The 21,288-nt window shown below is 37.3% G+C and overlaps 1 protein-coding gene across 4 annotated transcripts in view; it reads right to left on the reverse strand.

Moving 5' to 3' along the window:
• PIGB (phosphatidylinositol glycan anchor biosynthesis class B) overlaps positions 1-21,288 on the reverse strand; it is a 58,765-nt gene that overhangs the window by 26,557 nt on the left and 10,920 nt on the right. For 2 of the 4 annotated variants that reach the window (XM_037833893.1, XM_037833896.1), the window contains exon 7: positions 7,398-7,449. The exons of the other annotated variants lie outside the window; for them this stretch is intronic. In XM_037833893.1, coding sequence (XP_037689821.1) covers positions 7,398-7,449 — 52 coding nt within the window. The remainder of the gene's footprint in view (positions 1-7,397; positions 7,450-21,288) is intronic. 4 annotated transcript variants of the gene reach the window in all.

Raw genomic sequence — 21,288 nt, forward strand, 5'->3', positions numbered from 1 at the left:
AGGTAGAGCAGTGTGAATTAACAAAGCCCCATTCAGCCATCATTTCAGCAGACTGGGAGCCTCCCTACACAGCCCAGCAGCCCAGAACTGCCCTGGGGGGACGGCACTCACCTGTGACATAGCACAGTCATCCCTCAACAGAGGACCCGGGGTACACAGCCTGGAAGAGGGGCCCACTTGCAAGTCTCAGGAGCCATACGCCAATACCAAGGACTTGTGGGTCAGCGGCAGAGACAAACTGTGGCAGGACTGAACTGAAGGATTAGGCTATTGCAGCAGCCTTAAAACTCTAGGATCACCAGGGAGATTTGATTGTTAGAGCCACCCCCCCCTCCCGGACTGCCCAGAAACACGCCTCATATACAGGGCAGGCAACACCAACTACACACGCAAGCCTGGTACATCAACTGGACCCCACAAGACTCACTCCCCCACTCACCAAAAAGGCTAAGCAGGGGAGAACTGGCTTCGGGAGAACAGGTGGCTCGTGGACGCCACCTGCTGGTTAGTTAGAGAAAGTGTACTCCACGAAGCTGTAGATCTGATAAATTAGAGATAAGGACTTCAATTGGTCTACAAATCCGAAAAGAACCCTATCAAGTTCAGCAAATGCCACGAGGCCAAAAACAACAGAAAATTATAAAACATATGAAAAAACCAGACGATATGGATAACCCAAGCCCAAGCACCCAAATCAAAAGATCAGAAGAGACACAGCACCTAGAGCAGCTACTCAAAGAACTAAAGATGAACAATGAGACCATAGTATGGGAGACAAAGGAAATCAAGAAGACCCTAGAAGAGCATAAAGAAGACATTGCAAGACTAAATAAAAAAATGGATGATCTTATGGAAATTAAAGAAACTGTTGACCAAATTAAAAAGATTCTGGACACTCATAGTACAAGACTAGAGGAAGTTGAACAACGAATCAGTGACCTCGAAGATGACAGAATGGAAAATGAAAGCATAAAAGAAAGAATGGGGAAAAAATTGAAAAAATCGAAATGGACATCAGGGATATGATAGACAATATGAAACGTCCAAATATAAGACTCATTGGTGTCCCAGAAGGGGAAGAAAAGGGTAAAGGTCTAGGAAGAGTATTCAAAGAAATTGTTGGGAAAAACTTCCCAAATCTTCTAAACAACATAAATACACAAATCATAAATGCTCAGCGAACCCCAAATAGAATAAATCCAAATAAACCCACTCCGAGACATATACTGATCACACTGTCAAACACAGAAGAGAAGGAGCAAGTTCTGAAAGCAGCAAGAGAAAAGCAATTCACCACATACAAAGGAAACAGCATAAGACTAAGTAGTGACTACTCAGCAGCCACCATGGAGGCAAGAAGGCAGTGGCACGATATATTTAAAATTCTGAGTGAGAAAAATTTCCAGCCAAGAATACTTTATCCAGCAAAGCTCTCCTTCAAATTTGAGGGAGAGCTTAAATTTTTCACAGACAAACAAATGCTGAGAGAATTTGCTAACAAGAGACTTGCCCTACTGGAGATACTCAAGGGAGCCCTACAGACAGAGAAACAAAGAAAGGACAGAGAGACTTGGAGAAAGGTTCAGTACTAAAGAGATTCGGTATGGGTACAATAAAGGATATTAATAGACAGAGGGGAAAAATATGACAAACATAAACCAAAGGATAAGATGGCTGATTCAAGAAATGCCTTCACGGTTATAACGTTGAATGTAAATGGATTAAACTCCCCAATTAAAAGATATAGATTCGCAGAATGGATCAAAAAAAATGAACCATCAATATGTTGCATACAAGAGACTCATCTTAGACACAGGGACACAAAGAAACTGAAAGTGAAAGGATGGAAAAAAATATTTCATGCAAGCTACAGCCAAAAGAAAGCAGGTGTAGCAATATTAATCTCAGATAAAATAGACTTCAAATGCAGGGATGTTTTGAGAGACAAAGAAGGCCACTACGTACTAATAAAAGGGGCAATTCAGCAAGAAGAAATAACAATCGTAAATGTCTATGCACCCAACCAAGGTGCCACAAAATACATGAGAGAAACAGTGGCAAAACTAAAGGAAGCAATTGATGTTTCCACAATAATTGTGGGAGACTTCAACACATCACTCTCTCCTATAGATAGATCAACCAGACAGAAGACCAGTAAGGAAATAGAAAACCTAAACAATCTGATAAATGAATTAGATTTAACAGACATATACAGGACATTACATCCCAAATCACCAGGATACACATACTTTTCTAGTGCTCATGGAACTTTCTCCAGAATAGATCATATGCTGGGACATAAAACAAGCCTCAATAAATTTAAAAAGATTGAAATTATTCAAAGCACATTCTCTGACCACAATGGAATACAATTAGAAGTCAATAACCATCAGAGACTTAGAAAATTCACAAATACCTGGAGGTTAAACAACACACTCCTAAACAATCAGTGGGTTAAAGAAGAAATAGCAAGAGAAATTGCTAAATATATAGAGACGAATGAAAATGAGAACACAACATACCAAAACCTATGGGATGCAGCAAAAGCAGTGCTAAGGGGGAAATTTATAGCACTAAACGCATATATTAAAAAGGAAGAAAGAGCCAAAATCAAAGAACTAATGGATCAACTGAAGAAGCTAGAAAATGAACAGCAAACCAATCCTAAACCAAGTACAAGAAAAGAAATAACAAGGATTAAAGCAGAAATAAATGACATAGAGAACAAAAAAAACAATAGAGAGGATAAATATCACCAAAAGTTGGTTCTTTGAGAAGATCAACAAGATTCACAAGCCCCTAGCTAGACTGACAAAATCAAAAAGAGAGAAGACCCATATAAACAAAATAATGAATGAAAAAGGTGACATAACTGCAGATCCTGAAGAAATTAAAAAAATTATAAGAGGATACTATGAACAACTGTATGGCAACAAACTGGATAATGTAGAGGAAATGGACAATTTCCTGGAAACATATGAACAACCTAGACTGAAGAGAGAAGAAATAGAAGACCTCAACCAACCCATCACAAGCAAAGAGATCCAATCAGTCATCAAAAATCTTCCCACAAATAAATGCCCAGGGCCAGATGGCTGCACAGGGGAATTCTACCAAACTTTCCAGAAAGAACTGACACCAATCTTACTCAAACTCTTTCAAAACATTGAAGAAAATGGAACACTACCTAACTCATTTTATGAAGCTAACATCAATCTAATACCAAAACCAGGCAAAGATGCTACAAAAAAGGAAAACTACCGGCCAATCTCCCTAATGAATATAGATGCAAAAATCCTCAACAAAATACTTGCAAATCGAATCCAAAGACACATTAAAAAAATCATACACCATGACCAAGTGGGGTTCATTCCAGGCATGCAAGGATGGTTCAACATAAGAAAAACAATCAATGTATTACAACACATTAAAAACTCGAAAGGGAAAAATCAATTGATCATCTCAATAGATGCTGAAAAAGCATTTGACAAAATCCAACATCCGTTTTTGATAAAAACACTTCAAAAGGTAGGAATTGAAGGAAACTTCCTCAACATGATAAAGAGCATATATGAAAAACCCACAGCCAGCATAGTACTCAATGGTGAGAGACTGAAAGCCTTCCCTCTAAGATCAGGAACAAGACAAGGATGCCCGCTGTCACCACTGTTATTCAACATTGTGCTGGAAGTGCTAGCCAGGGCAATCCGGCAAGACAAAGAAATAAAAGGCATCCAAATTGGAAAAGAAGAAGTAAAACTGTCATTGTTTGCAGATGATATGATCTTATATCTAGAAAACCCTGAGAAATCGACGATACACCTACTAGAGCTAATAAACAAATTTAGCAAAGTAGCGGGATACAAGATTAATGCACATAAGTCAGTAATGTTTCTATATGCTAGAAATGAACAAACTGAAGAGAAACTCAAGAAAAAGATACCATTTTCAATAGCAACTAAAAAAATCAAGTACCTAGGAATCAACTTAACCAAAGATGTAAAAGACCTATACAAAGAAAACTACATAACTCTACTAAAAGAAATAGAAGGGGACCTTAAAAGATGGAAAAATATTCCATGTTCATGGATAGGAAGGCTAAATGTCATTAAGATGTCAATTCTACCCAAACTCATCTACAGATTCAATGCAATCCCAATCAAAATTCCAACAACCTACTTTGCAGACTTGGAAAAGCTAGTTATCAAATTTATCTGGAAAGGGAAGATGCCTCGAATTGCTAAAGACACTTTAAAAAAGAAAAACGAAGTGGGAGGACTTACACTCCCTGACTTTGAAGCTTATTATAAAGCCACAGTTGCCAAAACAGCATGGTACTGGCACAAAGATAGACATATAGATCAATGGAATCGAATTGAGAATTCAGAGATAGACCCTCAGATCTATGGCCGACTGATCTTTGATAAGGCCCCCAAAGTCACCGAACTGAGCCATAATGGTCTTTTCAACAAATGGGGCTGGGAGAGTTGGATATCCATATCCAAAAGAATGAAAGAGGACCCCTACCTCACCCCCTACACAAAAATTAACTCAAAATGGACCAAAGATCTCAATATAAAAGAAAGTACCATTAAACTCCTAGAAGATAATGTAGGAAAACATCTTCAAGACCTTGTATTAGGAGGCCACTTCCTAGACTTTACACCCAAAGCACAAGCAACAAAAGAGAAAATAGATAAATGGGAACTCCTCAAGCTTAGAAGTTTCTGCACCTCAAAGGAATTTCTCAAAAAGGTAAAGAGGCAGCCAACTCAATGGGAAAAAATTTTTGGAAACCATGTATCTGACAAAAGACTGATATCTTGCATATACAAAGAAATCCTACAACTCAATGACAATAGTACAGACAGCCCAATTATAAAATGGGCAAAAGATATGAAAAGACAGTTCTCTGAAGAGGAAATACAAATGGCCAAGAAACACATGAAAAAATGTTCAGCTTCACTAGCTATTAGAGAGATGCAAATTAAGACCACAATGAGATACCATCTAACACCGGTTAGAATGGCTGCCATTAAACAAACAGGAAACTACAAATGCTGGAGGGGATGTGGAGAAATTGGAACTCTTATTCATTGTTGGTGGGACTGTATAATGGTTCAGCCACTCTGGAAGTCAGTCTGGCAGTTCCTTAGAAAACTAGAGATAGAGCTACCATTCGATCCAGCGATTGCACTTCTCGGGATATACCCGGAAGATCGGAAAGCAGTGACACGAACAGATATCTGCACGCCAATGTTCATAGCAGCATTATTCACAATTGCCAAGAGATGGAAACAACCCAAATGTCCATCAACAGATGAGTGGATAAATAAAATGTGGTATATACACACGATGGAATACTACGCGGCAGTAAGAAGGAACGATCTGGTGAAACATATGACAACATGGATGAACCTTGAAGACATAATGCTGAGCGAAATAAGCCAGGCACAAAAAGAGAAATATTATATGCTACCACTAATGTGAACTTTGAAAAATGTAAAACAAATGGTTTATAATGTAGAATGTAGGGGAACTAGCAGTAGAGAGCAATTAAGGAAGGGGGAACAATAATCCAAGAAGAACAGATAAGCTATTTAACGTTCTGGGGATACCCAGAAATGACTATGGTCTGTTAATTTCTGATGGATGTAGTAGGAACAAGTTCACTGAAATGTTGCTATATTATGTAACTTTCTTGGGGTAAAGTAGGAACATGTTGGAAGTTAAGCAGTTATCTTAGGTTAGTTGTCTTTTTCTTACTCCCTTGCTATGGTCTCTTTGAAATGTTCTTTTATTGTATGTTTGTTTTCTTTTTAACTTTTTTTTTTCATACAGTTGATTTGAAAAAAGAAGGGAAAGTTAAAAAAAAAAAAAAAAGAAAAAAGACAAACAAGGAAAAAAAAAAAAAAAAAAAAACGATGTAGTGCCCCCTTGAGGAGCCTGTGGAGAATGCAGGGGTATTCGCCTACCCCACCTCCATGGTTGCTAACATGACCACAGACATAGGGGACTGGTGGTTTGATGGGTTGAGCCCTCTACCATAAGTTTTACCCTTGGGAAGACGGTTGCTGCAAAGGAGAGGCTAGGCCTCCCTGTATTTGTGCCTAAGAGTCTCCTCCTGAATGCCTCTTTGTTGCTCAGATGTGGCCCTCTCTCTCTGGCTAAGCCAACTTGAAAGGTGAAATCACTGCCCTCCCCCCTACGTGGGATCAGACACCCAGGGAAGTGAATCTCCCTGGTAACGTGGAATATGACTCCCGGGGAGGAATGTAGACCCGGCATCGTGGGATGGAGAACATCTTCTTGACCAAAAGGGGGGATGTGAAAGGAAATGAAATAAGCTTCAGTGGCAGAGAGATTCCAAAACGAGCCGAGAGATCACTCTGGTGGGCACTCTTACGCACACTTTAGACAACCTTTTTTAGGTTCTAAAGAATTGGGGTAGCTGGTGGTGGATACCTGAAACTATTAAACTACAACCCAGAACCCATGAATCTCGAAGACAGTTGTATAAAAATGTAGCTTATGAGGGGTGACAGTGGGATTGGGAATGCCATAAGGACCAAACTCCACTTTGTCTAGTTTATGGATCGATGTGTAGAAAAGTAGGGGAAGCAAACAAACAGACAAAGGTACCTAGTGTTCTTTTTTACTTCAATTGCTCTTTTTCACTCTAATTATTATTCTTGTTATCTTTGTGTGTGTGCTAATGAAGGTGTCAGGGATTGATTTAGGTGATGAATGTACAACTATGTAATGGTACTGTAAACAATCGAAAGTACAATTTGTTTTGTATGACTGCGTGGTATGTGAATATATCTCAATAAAATGATGATTAAAAAAAAAAAAAAAAAACATTATGCCGAGTGACAGAAACAAAACACAAAGTACTACACAGTGTATGATTCCACTTATATCAAATGTAAATATAAATAAATCTATACAGAGAGAATTAGATTAACAGTTATGCAGGGCTAGAGAAGGTTAGAGGGATTAAAAGGTGACTGCTAAGGGGTTTTTCTTTTTGGAGTAAGGAAAATGTTCTAAAATTGTGGTGACGAATGCTCAAATCTGTGAATATACTAAAAACCATTGATTGTACACCTTGGAATGGATTATATGGTATGTGAATAGATCTCAATAAAACTGCTTTTAAAAAAAAAAAAAAAAAAAAAAAAAAAAAAAAAAAAAAAGAAAGTACAGCAAATTGAACCAGAGGCATACTTTGGAAGTTTTTTTTTTTTTTTTAAATGTCTCCTTCTCAGTATCATTAAAAAAAAATTGCTTCTGTTCCCAAATGTTAATGGATTAAAAACCCAGGTTGAGGATTTAGTGCAATAAATGGTTAGATTAAAAAATACCTGTTAGTTTAATATATGTTTACTACCTACCTGACCAAAAAAAATACGATCAATTATCAGAGACAAACCCAAGATGATAAATCTGAAAAAAATAAAAGAATGGTGATTTTCATTAAGAACTTACTGAAAATCCAAAATTAGTATATGTTTTTATAAATGCCTTGCATCAAGTCACTTTAAAATGCTTTACGATTTCACCAACTGAATTAAGTATTTATATATTTTGAAAGTTCTTTCATTGACAAGAATCTATATTTAAGTGAAGTTTAAAAAAGTAATAAACACTATTATCTATTGCTGCATAACAAATTACATTAAAATTGCCAACTTAAAATTACAAACATTTGTTATCTCAAAGGTCCGTGGTTCAGGAACCCATATGCAACTTAGCTAGTTGCCTCTGGCTTAAAGTGTGCTACAATCGTGGTCAGTTGGTCAGCTGGTTCTACAGTTTCATTTGAAGGCTTGATTTGGGGTGCAAGGGAGTTCTGCTGCCAAGTTCACTCATGGGGTTGTTGGCAGGGCTTGGTCCCTCGCTAGGTGGCCCTCTCCGTAAGGGTGTCTCATAACATGGCAGCTGGCTTCCCCAAGATAAGCCTGTCAACAGAGGCACACCCAAGATGGAATCCAGTTTTTTTATAACTTAATCTTGGAAGTGACATTCCATCACTTATGCTGTACTCTATTCATTAAAATTGAGTTAAGTCCAGCCCATATTCAAGTGGAAAAGATTATAGAAGGGCACGAATACCAGGGGGCTGGGATCAGTGGGGGACATCTCAGGTGTACAGAAAAGTACACCCTCAGCATAAAGCTCCATGAATCATCACTATATGAACACAACTGTGTAACTACCAAACAGATCAGGGCAGAGAGCATTGCCAGTATTCCAAAAGGCCTCTTCACCCTCCAGTGAGTCAATACTCACCCCCTCCCCAAAGGTAACCACTATCCTAATGGACCTTATTTTGAATTTTATAAAAATGGAATCATACTGTATGTACTTTTATACTCATTTCCTTCAATCATTATGTTTATGAGATTTAACCATTTTTCTTGCATGTTACAGTAGTTCATTTATAGTATTCCACTGAATGAATATACCAGATTGTATTTATCTAATTTCCTGTTGATAGACATTGTGTTTTCCATTTTTAGCTAAAATAACTAATGCCACTTTGAACATTCTTGTACACATCTTTTGGTACCAATATATATACATTTCTGTTAGTTATATACCTAGGATTAGAATTGTGGGACTTTGGGTATAAGTGCAATCAGCTTTACAGTTTTTCAAAGTGGTTGTATCTATTTACATTTCCACAAGGAATATATGAGGGTTCTACATCCTTTTTTTCATTCTGGTGGATGTATTGTAGAACCTTATTGGGCTTTAATTTGCATTTCCTTGATGACTAATGCGTTGAGCGCCTTTATGCTTACTGGCTATTTTAATATCTTTTGAAGTAACTGTTAAAGTCTTTTGATCATTTTTCTACTCATTTATCTTTTTGTTATAGATTTTTAGAAGTTCTGTATATAATCTGGATATGAATCTTTTGTTGGTTTATGTGTTGTAAATATTTTCTCCCAGTGTGTGGTTTGCCTTTTCAGTCTCTCTATAGTGAATCTGGTGAACAAAAGTTTTAAATTTTAATACATTCAAATGAATTTTTCATTGCCTTTATAGTTGGTGCTTATTGTGGACTATTTAGGAAATCTTTGCCTGCCTCAAATTCATGATGATGATCTACCATATATTCTTGCAAAAGTGCCACTGTTTTACCTTTAAATTAAGATCTATAATTCCTTTGGAATTTTGTTTATGGTGGGAGATAGGAGTGAAGATTATTTTTTTCCAAATGGATTTCCGACTGACTCTATTTATTGAAAAGACTATCCTTTCTCTACTGTAATGTAGTAACATCTTTGTCATAAATGAAATGACTGTGTAAGTCTTGGTCTGTTGCTGGACATTATTTTGTTCCACTGGTCTATTAAGACTAAATTGTCTCAATTACTGGAACTTTGTAATAAGTATCTAATAGTGTAAGTCCTCCAACATTTTTTCTTCAAGACTACTTTAGCTGTTCTTGGCCTTTTGCATTCCATTTAAAAATTTAAAATCAGTTTATCAATTTACACAATCAACCTATTGGGATTTAATTGAGATTGCATTAAATGTATAGGTCAATTTGGGGAGAACTTGTATCTTTACAGTATTGAATCTTCCATCCATGAACAGGTATATTCCTTCATTTTTTTTAGGTCTTCATTAATTTCTCTTAATAATGTTTTGCAGCTTTCCGTGTAAAGTTCTTGCACACCATTTATTAGATTTTTTCCTACGTATCCGATGTTTTCTGATGCCACTGTAAATGTAACTTTTGTTTTCCTTTTAACATTTAATTCTGACCATCCGTGACTGATAGAAAAGTTGGAAGAGTAAAAAGAATTTTTGTGTCCTTCAGTCTCCAACTGTTAACATTTTACCACATTTGCTTAATCCATTTCTTTTTCTCTTTAAATATGCACTTTTTTCCTGACCTATTTTAGAGTAAGTTGCAAATATTGTACACTTTTATTCTTAAATACTTCTGTATTTTCTAAAACTGAGAATATTCTCTTGCATAAACCAGAAATCATCAGAATCAGGAAATTAACATTGAATCTTTACCATTATCTAATTTACAGACCTTGTTCAGATTTTGCCAGTTGTCCTAATAATGACCTTTATAGCAAAAAGAAAAAAAAATCGTAATCATTTGTTGCATTCTCATGTCTCTTTAGTCTTCTTTAATCTGGATCTGGAATAATTCCTTATCTTTCTTCATCTTCCATGACCTTAACATACATGAACAATTAAGGTCAGTTATTTTGTAGAATTTGGGTTTGTTGGATGTTTTCTTGTGATTAGATTTAGGTTACCCATTTGGGTAGTAACACCACAGAAGTGATGATGTGTGTTTCTCAGTACTGCGGGAGTCCATGAAACTGATTAGTCTTTCTACTGGCAATGTTAACTTTGATCATAAATGTGGTGTCTGCCAAGTCTCTCCACTGTAACATTAGCATTTCATCCTTTGTAATTAGTGAGTACCTTATGGGGATATTTTGAGACTATTTAAATATCCAGTTATTCCTCAAACTTTAACCTAAAAGTTTTAGTATCCAAATGCAATAAATGTTTGCATATTGACCATGTATCGAGTATCCTGAATTTATTTACTAATCTAGAAGGTTATCTATAGAGAGTCTTTTGGATTTTCTACAAATACAATCATGTCATATAGTTTTGTTTCTTCCTTTCCAACTATTTTGTTCTTCTTGCCTTATCACATTAGTTAGCATTTATGTCACTGAACAGGCATGGAGATCATCCTCGTGTCCTTCCCCAATCTCCGGAGAACGTATTTCAGTATTTCAACATTAAGTATGATTTTGCTGCAACAATTTATAGAAATCTTTGTCAGATTAATGAAGTCCCTTCCATTGCTAGTTTGCCAAGGGTTTGTTTTTTTTTTTAATCATGAACAGGCTTTTAATTTTAACATATACTTTTTGTGTGTCTACTGAGATAGCCATATGATTTTTCTTTATCCTTTTATTGTCATGAATCATACTGATTGAATTTTGCATATTAAACCTATTTCACATTCCTGGAATAAAACCAATCTTACTTGTGATGTTTTCTCCTTTTTAGTGTATTGCTGGATTCAATTTACTAATATTTAAGATTTTTGCATTTACATTCATGAGATATATTGATCTATAATTGACTTTTCTTGTAATGTCCTTGTTCGATTTTAGTACCAAGCATATGCTATCTTCATTAAAGGAGTTAGGCAACATGCTTTTTCTATTCCCTGGAAGAGTTTATGTGGAACTGATGTTTCTTCTTCCTTAAATATGTTGTGGAATTTACCAGTGAAGTCACCTGATGTTGGTGCTTTCTCTATTTGAAGGCCTTATTGCAAATTCTATTTATTTTATATATATAGCACTATTCAGATTTTCTATTTCTTCTTTTGTCCATTTTTGTAAGCTGTATTTTCCTAGGAATTTGTCAATTTCCTAAGTTGTCAGATTTATTAGCAAAAATTGTTTATGACATCTTATCTCTTTAATGTCTTTAAGATCTATATTCTTGTCCCTCACTTCATTCCTGTCTTCCTAATTATTGTTGAGATAGTGTGGCAGCTGAAATGCAACTGAATTATTTTGATTTTAAAAAGTGACCGGGAGGCGGGGCAAGATGGCAGACTGGTGAGCTGTATGTTTTAGTTACTCCTCCAGGAAAGTAGGTAAAAAGCCAGGAACTGCGTGGACTGGACACCACAGAGCAATCTGACTTTGGGCATACTTCATACAACACTCATGAAAACGTGGAACTGCTGAGATCAGCGAAATCTGTAAGTTTTTGCGGCCACGGGACCCGCGCCCCTCCCTGCCAGGCTCAGTCCCGTGGGAGGAGGGGCTGTCAGCTCCGGGAAGGAGAAGGGAGAACTGCAGTGGCAGCCCTTATCGGAAACTCATTCTACTGATCCAAATTCCAACCATAGATAGACTGAGACCAGACATCAGAGAATCTGAGAGCAGCCAGCCCAGCAGAGAGGAGACAGGCATAGAAAAAAAACAACACGAAAAACTCCAAAATAAAAGCGGAGGATTTTTGGAGTTCTGGTGAACATAGAAAGGGGAAGAGCCCTGAGGCGCATATGCAAATCCCGAAGAAAAGCTGATCTCTCTGCCCTGTGGACCTTTCCTTAATGGCCCTGGTTGCTTTGTCTCTTAGCATTTCAATAGCCCATTAGATCTCTGAGGAGGGCCCATTTTTTTTTTTTTTTTTTAAATCCTTTTTTCTTTTTCTAAAACAATTACTCTAAGAAGCCCAATACAGAAAGCTTCAAACACCTGCAATTTGGGCAGGTCAAGTCAAGAGCAGAACTAGGAGAGCTCTGAGACAAAACGCAATAATCCAGTGGCTGAGAAAATTCACTAAACACCACAACTTCCCAAGAAAAGGGGGGTGTCCGCTCACAGCCATCATCCTGGTGGACAGGAAACACTCCTGCCCATCGCCAGCCCCATAGCCCAGAACTGCCCCAGACAACCCAGTGTGACGGAAGTGCTTCAAATAACAGGCACACACCACAAAACTGGGCGTGGACATTAGCCTTCCCTGCAACCTCAGCTGATTGTCCCAGAGTTGGGAAGGTAGAGCAGTGTGAATTAACAAAGCCCCATTCAGCCATCATTTCAGCAGACTGGGAGCCTCCCTACACAGCCCAGCAGCCCAGAACTGCCCTGGGGGGACGGCACTCACCTGTGACATAGCACAGTCATCCCTCAACAGAGGACCCGGGGTACACAGCCTGGAAGAGGGGCCCACTTGCAAGTCTCAGGAGCCATACGCCAATACCAAGGACTTGTGGGTCAGCGGCAGAGACAAACTGTGGCAGGACTGAACTGAAGGATTAGGCTATTGCAGCAGCCTTAAAACTCTAGGATCACCAGGGAGATTTGATTGTTAGAGCCACCCCCCCCCTCCCGGACTGCCCAGAAACACGCCTCATATACAGGGCAGGCAACACCAACTACACACGCAAGCCTGGTACATCAACTGGACCCCACAAGACTCACTCCCCCACTCACCAAAAAGGCTAAGCAGGGGAGAACTGGCTTCGTGGAGAACAGGTGGCTCGTGGACGCCACCTGCTGGTTAGTTAGAGAAAGTGTACTCCACGAAGCTGTAGATCTGATAAATTAGAGATAAGGACTTCAATTGGTCTACAAATCCGAAAAGAACCCTATCAAGTTCAGCAAATGCCACGAGGCCAAAAACAACAGAAAATTATAAAACATATGAAAAAACCAGACGATATGGATAACCCAAGCCCAAGCACCCAAATCAAAAGATCAGAAGAGACACAGCACCTAGAGCAGCTACTCAAAGAACTAAAGATGAACAATGAGACCATAGTATGGGAGACAAAGGAAATCAAGAAGACCCTAGAAGAGCATAAAGAAGACATTGCAAGACTAAATAAAAAAATGGATGATCTTATGGAAATTAAAGAAACTGTTGACCAAATTAAAAAGATTCTGGACACTCATAGTACAAGACTAGAGGAAGTTGAACAATGAATCAGTGACCTCGAAGATGACAGAATGGAAAATGAAAGCATAAAAGAAAGAATGGGGAAAAAATTGAAAAAATCGAAATGGACCTCAGGGATATGATAGACAATATGAAACGTCCAAATATAAGACTCATTGGTGTCCCAGAAGGGGAAGAAAAGGGTAAAGGTCTAGGAAGAGTATTCAAAGAAATTGTTGGGAAAAACTTCCCAAATCTTCTAAACAACATAAATACACAAATCATAAATGCTCAGCGAACCCCAAATAGAATAAATCCAAATAAACCCACTCCGAGACATATACTGATCACACTGTCAAACACAGAAGAGAAGGAGCAAGTTCTGAAAGCAGCAAGAGAAAAGCAATTCACCACATACAAAGGAAACAGCATAAGACTAAGTAGTGACTACTCAGCAGCCACCATGGAGGCAAGAAGGCAGTGGCACGATATATTTAAAATTCTGAGTGAGAAAAATTTCCAGCCAAGAATACTTTATCCAGCAAAGCTCTCCTTCAAATTTGAGGGAGAGCTTAAATTTTTCACAGACAAACAAATGCTGAGAGAATTTGCTAACAAGAGACTTGCCCTACTGGAGATACTCAAGGGAGCCCTACAGACAGAGAAACAAAGAAAGGACAGAGAGACTTGGAGAAAGGTTCAGTACTAAAGAGATTCGGTATGGGTACAATAAAGGATATTAATAGACAGAGGGGAAAAATATGACAAACATAAACCAAAGGATAAGATGGCTGATTCAAGAAATGCCTTCACGGTTATAACGTTGAATGTAAATGGATTAAACTCCCCAATTAAAAGATATAGATTCGCAGAATGGATCAAAAAAAATGAACCATCAATATGTTGCATACAAGAGACTCATCTTAGACACAGGGACACAAAGAAACTGAAAGTGAAAGGATGGAAAAAAATATTTCATGCAAGCTACAGCCAAAAGAAAGCAGGTGTAGCAATATTAATCTCAGATAAAATAGACTTCAAATGCAGGGATGTTTTGAGAGACAAAGAAGGCCACTACGTACTAATAAAAGGGGCAATTCAGCAAGAAGAAATAACAATCGTAAATGTCTATGCACCCAACCAAGGTGCCACAAAATACATGAGAGAAACAGTGGCAAAACTAAAGGAAGCAATTGATGTTTCCACAATAATTGTGGGAGACTTCAACACATCACTCTCTCCTATAGATAGATCAACCAGACAGAAGACCAGTAAGGAAATAGAAAACCTAAACAATCTGATAAATGAATTAGATTTAACAGACATATACAGGACATTACATCCCAAATCACCAGGATACACATACTTTTCTAGTGCTCATGGAACTTTCTCCAGAATAGATCATATGCTGGGACATAAAACAAGCCTCAATAAATTTAAAAAGATTGAAATTATTCAAAGCACATTCTCTGACCACAATGGAATACAATTAGAAGTCAATAACCATCAGAGACTTAGAAAATTCACAAATACCTGGAGGTTAAACAACACACTCCTAAACAATCAGTGGGTTAAAGAAGAAATAGCAAGAGAAATTGCTAAATATATAGAGACGAATGAAAATGAGAACACAACATACCAAAACCTATGGGATGCAGCAAAAGCAGTGCTAAGGGGGAAATTTATAGCACTAAACGCATATATTAAAAAGGAAGAAAGAGCCAAAATCAAAGAACTAATGGATCAACTGAAGAAGCTAGAAAATGAACAGCAAACCAATCCTAAACCAAGTACAAGAAAAGAAATAACAAGGATTAAAGCAGAAATAAATGACATAGAGAACAAAAAAAACAATAGAGAGGATAAATATCACCAAAAGTTGGTTCTTTGAGAAGATCAACAAGATTCACAAGCCCCTAGCTAGACTGACAAAATCAAAAAGAGAGAAGACCCATATAAACAAAATAATGAATGAAAAAGGTGACATAACTGCAGATCCTGAAGAAATTAAAAAAATTATAAGAGGATACTATGAACAACTGTATGGCAACAAACTGGATAATGTAGAGGAAATGGACAATTTCCTGGAAACATATGAACAACCTAGACTGAAGAGAGAAGAAATAGAAGACCTCAACCAACCCATCACAAGCAAAGAGATCCAATCAGTCATCAAAAATCTTCCCACAAATAAATGCCCAGGGCCAGATGGCTGCACAGGGGAATTCTACCAAACTTTCCAGAAAGAACTGACACCAATCTTACTCAAACTCTTTCAAAACATTGAAGAAAATGGAACACTACCTAACTCATTTTATGAAGCTAACATCAATCTAATACCAAAACCAGGCAAAGATGCTACAAAAAAGGAAAACTACCGGCCAATCTCCCTAATGAATATAGATGCAAAAATCCTCAACAAAATATTTGCAAATCGAATCCAAAGACACATTAAAAAAATCATACACCATGACCAAGTGGGGTTCATTCCAGGCATGCAAGGATGGTTCAACATAAGAAAATCAATCAATGTATTACAACACATTAACAAGTCAAAAGGGAAAAATCAATTGATCATCTCAATAGATGCTGAAAAAGCATTTGACAAAATCCAACATCCCTTTTTGATAAAAACACTTCAAAAGGTAGGAATTGAAGGAAACTTCCTCAACATGATAAAGAGCATATATGAAAAACCCACAGCCAGCATAGTACTCAATGGTGAGAGACTGAAAGCCTTCCCTCTAAGATCAGGAACAAGACAAGGATGCCCGCTGTCACCACTGTTATTCAACATTGTGCTGGAAGTGCTAGCCAGGGCAATCCGGCAAGACAAAGAAATAAAAGGCATCCAAATTGGAAAAGAAGAAGTAAAACTCTCATTGTTTGCAGATGATATGATCTTATATCTAGAAAACCCTGAGAAATCAACGATACAGCTACTAGAGCTAATAAACAAATTTAGCAAAGTAGCGGGATACAAGGTTAATGCACATAAGTCAGTAATGTTTCTATATGCTAGAAATGAACAAACTGAAGAGACACTCAAGAAAAAGATACCATTTTCAATAGCAACTAAAAAAATCAAGTACCTAGGAATAAACTTAACCAAAGATGTAAAAGACCTATACAAAGAAAACTACATAACTCTACTAAAAGAAATAGAAGGGGACCTTAAAAGATGGAAAAATATTCCATGTTCATGGATAGGAAGACTAAATGTCATTAAGATATCAATTCTACCCAAACTCATCTACAGATTCAATGCAATCCCAATCAAAATTCCAACAACCTACTTTGCAGACTTGGAAAAGCTAGTTATCAAATTTATTTGGAAAGGGAAGATGCCTCGAATTGCTAAAGACACTCTAAAAAAGAAAAACGAAGTGGGAGGACTTACACTCCCTGACTTTGAAGCTTATTATAAAGCCACAGTTGCCAAAACAGCATGGTACTGGCACAAAGATAGACATATAGATCAATGGAATCGAATTGAGAATTCGGAGATAGACCCTCAGATCTATGGCCGACTGATCTTTGATAAGGCCCCCAAAGTCACTGAACTGAGTCATAATGGTCTTTTCAACAAATGGGGCTGGGAGAGTTGGATATCCATATCCAAAAGAATGAAAGAGGACCCCTACCTCACCCCCTACACAAAAATTAACTCAAAATGGACCAAAGATCTCAATATAAAAGAAAGTACCATAAAACTCCTAGAAGATAATGTAGGAAAACATCTTCAAGACCTTGTATTAGGCGGCCACTTCCTAGACTTTACACCCAAAGCACAAGCAACAAAAGAGAAAATAGATAAATGGGAACTCCTCAAGCTTAGAAGTTTCTGCACCTCAAAGGAATTTCTCAAAAAGGTAAAGAGGCAGCCAACTCAATGGGAAAAAATTTTTGGAAACCATGTATCTGACAAAAGACTGATATCTTGCATATATAAAGAAATCCTACAACTCAATGACAATAGTACAGTCGGCCCAATTATAAAATGGGCAAAAGATATGAAAAGACAGTTCTCTGAAGAGGAAATACAAATGGCCAAGAAACACATGAAAAAATGTTCAGCTTCACTAGCTATTAGAGAGATGCAAATTAAGACCACAATGAGATACCATCTAACACCGATTAGAATGGCTGCCATTAAACAAACAGGAAACTACAAATGCTGGAGGGGATGTGGAGAAATTGGAACTCTTATTCACTGTTGGTGGGACTGTATAATGGTTCAGCCACTCTGGAAGTCAGTCTGGCAGTTCCTTAGAAAACTAGATATAGAGTTACCATTCGATCCAGCGATTGTACTTCTCGGTATATACCCGGAAGATCGGAAAGCAGTGACACGAACAGATATCTGCACGCCAATGTTCATAGCAGCATTATTCACAATTGCCAAAAGATGGAAACAACCCAAATGTCCTTCAACAGATGAGTGGATAAATAAAATGTGGTATATACACACGATGGAATACTACGCGGCAGTAAGAAGGAACGATCTCGTGAAACATATGACAACATGGATGAACCTTGAAGACATAATGCTGAGCGAAATAAGCCAGGCACAAAAAGAGAAATATTATATGCTACCACTAATGTGAACTTTGAAAAATGTAAAACAAATGGTTTATAATGTAGAATGTAGGGGAACTAGCAATAGAGAGCAATTAAGGAAGGGGGAACAATAATCCAAGAAGAACAGATAAGCTATTTAACGTTCCGGGGATGCCCAGGAATGACTATGGTCTGTTAATTTCTGATGGATATAGTAGGAGCAAGTTCACAGAAATGTTGCTATATTAGGTAACTTTCTTGGGGTAAAGTAGGAACATGTTGGAAGTTAAGCAGTTATCTTAGGTTAGTTGTCTTTTTCTTACTCCCTTGTTATGGTCTCTTTGAAATGTTCTTTTATTGTATGTTTGTTTTCTTTTTAACTTTTTTTTCATACAGTTGATTTAAAAAAGAAGGGAAAGTTAAAAAAAAAAAAAAAAGAAAAGAAAAACAAGGAAAAAAAAAATATGTAGTGCTCCCTTGAGGAGCCTGTGGAGAATGCAGGAGTATTCGCCTACCCCACCTCCATGGTTGCTAACATGACCACAGACATAGGGGACTGGTGGTTTGATGGGTTGAGCCCTCTACCACAGGTTTTACCGTTGGGAAGACGGTTGCTGCAAAGGAGAGGCTAGGCCTCCCTATGGTTGTGCCTAAGAGCCTCCTCCCGAATGCCTCTTTGTTGCTCAGATGTGCCCCTCTCTCTCTAGCTAAGCCAACTTGAAAGGTGAAATCACTGCCCTCCCCCCTACGTGGGATCAGACACCCAGGGGAGTGAATCTCCCTGGCAACGTGGAATATGACTCCCGGGGAGGAATGTAGACCTGGCATCGTGGGATGGAGAACATCTTCTTGACCAAAAGGGGGATGTGAAAGGAAATGAAATAAGCTTCAGTGGCAGAGAGAATCCAAAAGGAGCTGAGTGGTCACTCTGGTGGGCACTCTTACGCACACTTTAGACAACCCTTTTTAGGTTCTAAAGAATTGGGGTAGCTGGTGGTGGATACCTGAAACTATCAAACTACAACCCAGAACCCATGAATCTCGAAGACAGTTGTATAAAAATGTAGCTTATGAGGGGTGACAAGGGGATTGGGAAAGCCATAAGGACGACACTCCACTTTGTCTAGTTTATGGATGGATGAGTAGAAAAATAGGGGAAGGAAACAAACAGACAAAGGTACCCAGTGTTCTTTTTTACTTCAATTGCTCTTTTTCACTCTGATTATTATTCTTGTTATTCTTGTGTGTGTGCTAATGAAGGTGTCAGGGATTGATTTGGGTGATGAATGTACAACTATGTAATGGTACTGTGAACAATCGAAAGTACGATTTGTTTTGTATGACTGCGTGGTATATGAATATATCTCAATAAAATGAAGATTAAAAAAAAAAAAAGACATAATGCTGAGCAAAATAAGCCAGGCACAAAAGAGAGATATTGTATGTTACCACTAATGTGAATTCTGTGAAAAATGTACAATGTTTTATACTGTAGAATGTAGGGGACCTAGAGATACCAATTAGTGGAGGGGGAATGATAATCTAATAAGAACAGATAAACTATGGAGGGTAATCTCAACGTTATGGGAATGCTCAGGAATGATTATGGTTTGTAAACTTTCTTGGATATAGTAAGATCATGTTGGAAGCAATAGAGTTATTTTAGGTTTTTTTTTTCTCTTATTCCTTTGTTTTCTTAGGGGTTGTTAATTTTCTTGGGGTATGGTAGGAACATGTTGGAAGCAATGTAGTTATTTTAGATTATTTGTTTTTCTTACTCCTCTGTTTGGACATGGTTTATTAATTTTCTTGGGGTATGGTAGGAACATATTGGAAGCAAAGTAGTTATTTTAGGTTATTTGCTTTCCTTAATCCATTGCTTTGTTTGAAATGTTGTGGGGTTTTTTTGGTTGTTGTTTGCCTGTTTGTTTTTAATTTTTTGATAAACAAAGTTAAAAAATTGAAAAAAAATCAGTAGAAAAATGGGAGTAAAAACTAAATGACAAATAGGGTGGGATGGGGGGATCGTTTGGGTATTCTCTTTTCACTTTTATTTTTTATTCTTATTCTGATTCTTTCTGATGTAAGGAAAATGTTCAGAAATAGATTGTGGTGATGAACACATAACTATATGATCATACTGTGAACAGTTGATTGTATACCATGGATGACTGTATGGTTTGTGAATATATTTCAATAAAACTGAATTAAAAAAAGAAAAAAAAAAAAAAGTCTATACGATCAGGGCCCCTGCTATTCTCTGATCTCATTATCATATTCTCCCAACTCATTCTCTTTAGCCATATTGGCATCCTTGCTGTTCCTTGAATGTGCCAAACACACTCCAACATCTTTGTTCCTGCTGGTCTCTTTACCAGGAATAGTCTTTCTTCAGGGATCTATATGGCTCATTCTCTCAATTCCTTTAGGTTTTGACTCCAATGTCACTTTATCATGGTGGTCACTTGCAATTACCCTATATAAAAATAACGCTCCCACCCCATGCACCAGCATTCCATCCTTCTTATTCCGCATTAATTTTCTCATAGCACTTATCATCACTTGACAAATATTTACATGTATTTCTGGCCATCCTGCTCCCCTATTAAAATGTAAGCCTCATGAAAGCAGGAACTTTATTTTATTAATTTGTTGTATCCCCAGCATCTGGAACATACAATAGGACTAAAATATTTGCTGAATGAATGCATCCAAAATAATGTTAATAAATCTGAGAAACAACAACAGTGGCACCTTAGCCCTATCAAGCAAAAACAACTTAGTCCTTTTGTTACCAAAGAACTGTTGTGCAGAATGAATAATGGTATATTAAAAATACTAAAAATGTATTACAAATATTTAAAATACAATTGTTTTAGAGTCAGAATGTATTCATCCTTTCATTAAATAATTATTTTGGATACTAGATACCTGGGATAAGTCTGCTTCTAGAAGCTCATAATGTAATTAGAAGACCTGGGTTTCAGTCCCCAGCTCCACCACAGCAACCAACTCATTGACTCTGGCTAATTCATTTTTAATTTATCCAAACAGCATGTTTCCTCTATTATACAATAAAAATACCTGCATCGCCTAGATGCAAGGATTGTGAAAATCATGAGGTAATATGAGAAAACACAAGGTAAGTGATGAAGCCCTATTAAATAAAAAAGAAGTATTTCTAAAATGTATTTGAGAAATATTTAGGAAATAAAGTATAGGAAATTTCTAAGAAATCATTACAAAGAACCTTATTTAAGC

This window comes from Choloepus didactylus, chromosome 4 (assembly GCF_015220235.1).
Source record: "Choloepus didactylus isolate mChoDid1 chromosome 4, mChoDid1.pri, whole genome shotgun sequence".
NCBI lineage: Eukaryota > Metazoa > Chordata > Mammalia > Pilosa > Megalonychidae > Choloepus > Choloepus didactylus.